Source organism: Silene latifolia, chromosome 3, assembly GCF_048544455.1.
Source record: "Silene latifolia isolate original U9 population chromosome 3, ASM4854445v1, whole genome shotgun sequence".
NCBI lineage: Eukaryota > Viridiplantae > Streptophyta > Magnoliopsida > Caryophyllales > Caryophyllaceae > Silene > Silene latifolia.
The window spans coordinates 88832530-88836323 of NC_133528.1; the positions used below are offsets into that span (position 1 = coordinate 88832530).

The 3794-nt window shown below is 37.8% G+C and overlaps 1 protein-coding gene across 1 annotated transcript; it reads right to left on the minus strand.

The window, feature by feature from the left end:
• Positions 1-546: 546 nt before the first annotated feature.
• On the minus strand, positions 547-1374 carry LOC141649315 (uncharacterized). Its single transcript, XM_074458009.1, has 2 exons — positions 1255-1374; positions 547-1170 (listed from the first exon to the last, which is right to left on the minus strand). Exons 1-2 carry the CDS (start codon positions 1372-1374, stop codon positions 547-549), a joined length of 744 nt encoding a protein of 247 aa, XP_074314110.1.
• Positions 1375-3794: the final 2420 nt, after the last annotated feature.

Here is a 3794-nt window from a genome sequence, read left to right on the forward strand (position 1 = left end):
GATTCAATAATATTTGTGTCAAACTCGACTTCCCCTTTTGATTTTTAACCCTTTTTCGGACAGTCTTCTGAACTGTCTGTTTGGGCAAGATAAGGCATCTCCAAAATCAGACAGTAACCTGTACTGTTCTGTGCATGCTTTTTTGCTTCTTCTTCGGGAACGTCTTTGAACGACTCAACTTAAAGCTTGTTTTCGACATGCTCTTCTTCTTCCTCATGAATAACAACAAACTCAACTCTTCTTCCTTGATCGGACTAGTTTGAAGATGTAAATTACGAACCACATCCTCTTGTTGATCATCATCACTCAATGTTTCGACATCATAGATCATTCTTTCTTCCTTGTCGCCTTTCTCATGACGTGGACTCTCGTTTTCTGGTGTGACAAAATTAGGAATCATCTTGCAAAGCTCTTGCATGGTTAAATCTCGTTTTTTAGGACACTCATTAGCTATGTGTCCATAGCCTTGACACTTAAAACATCGCCTCATTGAACTTGTATTCTTAGGCTCCATAGAAATTGTTTTCCCTTTGTCTGTAGGATCTTCTATTTGAACTTCCTTAAGCTTGCTAATTCTGGCTCTGAATAAGAACTCGTACCTGAATTTTCTCCTCTTGAATAGGCATAGGATTTCCTTGCTTTATCATGTTTCTCGAACTTTAAAGCCAAATGACATACATCATCAAATCCATCATAGTTTTGAACTTCGACCCTAATAGCAATTGATGGCGTAAGTCCCTTGATAAATCTAGCCACTCTAAGCACCTCTTTTTCTTCAAGATCACAAACAATCGTCATCCTTTCGAATTCTTTGATATACTCGACCACTGACAGATTTTCTTGTGATAAAGATTGCAACTTTAGGTAATTTTCTTGCTCATAGTCTCTTGGTAAGAATCTTCTCATACGATGCTTCTTTAGCTTCTCCCAAGTATCAATCTTGCCTTTCTTATCTCGCTTCCTCTGTTTTTTCAAGCTTTCATACCACAATGATGCATATTTAGTAAGTTTTAGAATAGCTACCTTGAAATGTTTATGCTCATCATACTCCTTGTATTCAAAAACTCGTTCAGCTTGCCTAATCCACTCCAAGAACTTCTCGGGATCCAAATCACCACTGAAATCAGGTATGTCAAGCTCTAGACCTCGATCATCATCGTTCTTGCTTTCCTTCTTAGGTTAGGAAATTGCATCATCTGAATCTGACCCTCGTGATCGACTTTGACTTGGACTTCGTTCTCTACCGCGTCCAACTGGAAGGTTCTTTATCATATATTTTAATTCGGCCATAGCTTCCCTCATCTCATCTACTTGAGTTTGAAGTGTGCTTGTAACGTCTCCAGTACCCTTGCTTGAATCGGCATCTTCTGGCATCTTTACTTCCCAAGATTAATTTGTTAAGAAACGAACTTGGCTCTGATAACCAATTTGATGTAAAATCTGGTCGAAATTATGGATTTGAACGGTCTTGTGAGCTTTTCGATTTATATTTTAAGTACGCAGCGGAATTTAACTGTTTATTTTTGGTTTTTTATATAATATTGAACGAAAAATATAAAAGATATGGATTAGTTGTGATAATCTCGTAAGACCCCTCAACTAAAACTAGGATATGACGTGAATAAACTCTCCTCCCGTGCAAGGAACTCGAACTCACACACGACTGGTTTTTGTGACTCTCACCTCGCAAGGATCAACTCACACTCTAATCTCTCCCTCGTAAGAAAGAAATAAGGCACTTAAAACTCGCAAGCAATAAGCAACAAGAAAACTTGTATTTATTCTCAATCTCGATGTTTTAAAAATTGAATACAAAAGACCCCTATTTATACTAGGTACAAACCGACCTCAAACTCCCTAGACTTCCTTAAATCATAAGCCTAAACTGATAAGGAAACCGACCCATAATATGGCAAATTTCCTTATTACAATCTTGCTAAGATAGGAAAGAAACAATAAGGAAATAACAACACTACCTTAAATTTATTGACTAGAATTAAGAAAGTTTTCCTAAAGATTTTAGGAAAGTGTTACGACACCTCGAATATAAACCTTTATAGTACCTTTATAGTAACTTTTCCTAAATTCTAAACATACTAGGATATGACTCCTTAAGCAAGAAGTCTCGACATCACTACCTTGGATACCAAGTAAACACGTGAACTTGTCTGAATACTACTGGAGCATTTTGAGCAGTCCTGACGACTGTTCAGTAATCTTCATTTCAACAGATTCCATTCCAATACTTCGTTTTACCCATTGCTCCTGCATCACCTCCTCTTTCCAAGTTTTACCTTCACTCTCATAAGTGTCAAGGGAACACACTTCCTCTACATGGGTCATAGAAGGAAATTGTGGTGGGAGGTCTTCCTCATCATCATCATAGGTATCCCAAATTGGAGAAGCAAGGCTAGTGTGTGAGCTAGATACATGAGACAATGTAGACAAAGTGATTGTCTCATAATTGGCCTCCAACTCACATTCATCATTGCTCTCCTCCCCAACTTCATCATATTCCAATTCATCATCAAATCTTAGTCCATAATCAATCAAGCACTCCCCATCTTCAAAAGTTACATCTTCATATTCACATCCATCGTGAATATTTGTAAAGTGGGGTACAAGTTGGAATATGGAATGTTCAATTCTTATGCATTTAGGAGGTGGTGGGGGATTCACAACTGTAGCTTCATAATGTCATCCAAATTCTTCTTCACCCTCATTATCTTCCCCTTCTTCTTCATTGAGCATTTAGGTGGCTTCTATTTAGGCAATTTAATTTGCCAACTCCACACCATTAGTAACAATGTTTTTGAGAATATTGTCCCTTGCTTGGCTCTCTTCTAGCATTTGCATGAAGAAATTTTGTTGGTCTCTTAGCATTTGGAGAACCACACTTTGCATGTCAAAGGTATGCTCATTCTCTTGTTGTAGGTACATGGGAGATTGGTTGTATGAGTGTTGATTGTAGGATGACATTTGGCATTGATTGTAAAGTGGGTTTTGGGAGGGGGGTTGTTGTGGCTATTGGATATGGGGGCTTTGGTAAGAAACGTTGGGGTAGTAGTTAGGACTTTCATTGTATGAGTTGTAAGGTAGGTTTGTTTTGACTTGCTCCTCAAACTCCCCATACCCATGGTAGTCATACTCAAAAGATCCACCATATACTCCATGTGCCAAGTCTTCAGTCATCATCATAGCTAGGACAAAGATATAACTACAAACAAGGAAACTACAAGAAAACAGTAAAAACAACCTTGAGGAACAAGTTCCTCAAGGTTAAGGCACAATTAAAATAGACAAACAAACAAGAACTTAATCACAAAACATCGTCCCCGACAAAAGCGCCATTTTGATGGTGAGCGATTTGTTGTTTACTCAATCAAACACATTTATATTTCTTAACAAACAACTAGTTAGTGGTTAAGTCGAGATCGATCCACGGGACGGTGTGCTTTGAGTTCTAAGTCTATCTATCTCAATTTATGCTAGTGTCACAATTGATTTGGGTTAGAGTTGGTGAGTCTAAACTAATAGAAGCAATAAAGTAAAACAAGAAATAAATTAAGAGATGTAAATAATTGATTAAAGGTAATAGGGTCTCATGGGTTTATAGGGGAATCATGGTCAAAATCATACAAACATGTTTACGTAGATGCAAGAAATTATGGTTATAGTGGAATCGAGTAAATTTATGTCTTACAATCCCTAGGAAGATTTGGGTCCCGGAGCCGAGCCGGTCAAGACTGTACAACACCACAAGTCGACTTAGTTTCCTCCTAGTCACTTCTATG

What these genes read in the sequence shown, in the direction of transcription:
- LOC141649315 (XM_074458009.1), bottom strand. Translation starts at nt 1,374, where the DNA reads ATGCCAGAAGATGCCGATTCAAGCAAGGGTACTGGAGACGTTACAAGC. An exon ending in ATATGATAAAGAACCTTCCA is followed by an intron (nt 1,171 to 1,254) that starts GTTGGACGCGGT and finishes TAACCTAAGAAG; the next exon opens with GAAAGCAAGAACGATGATGA.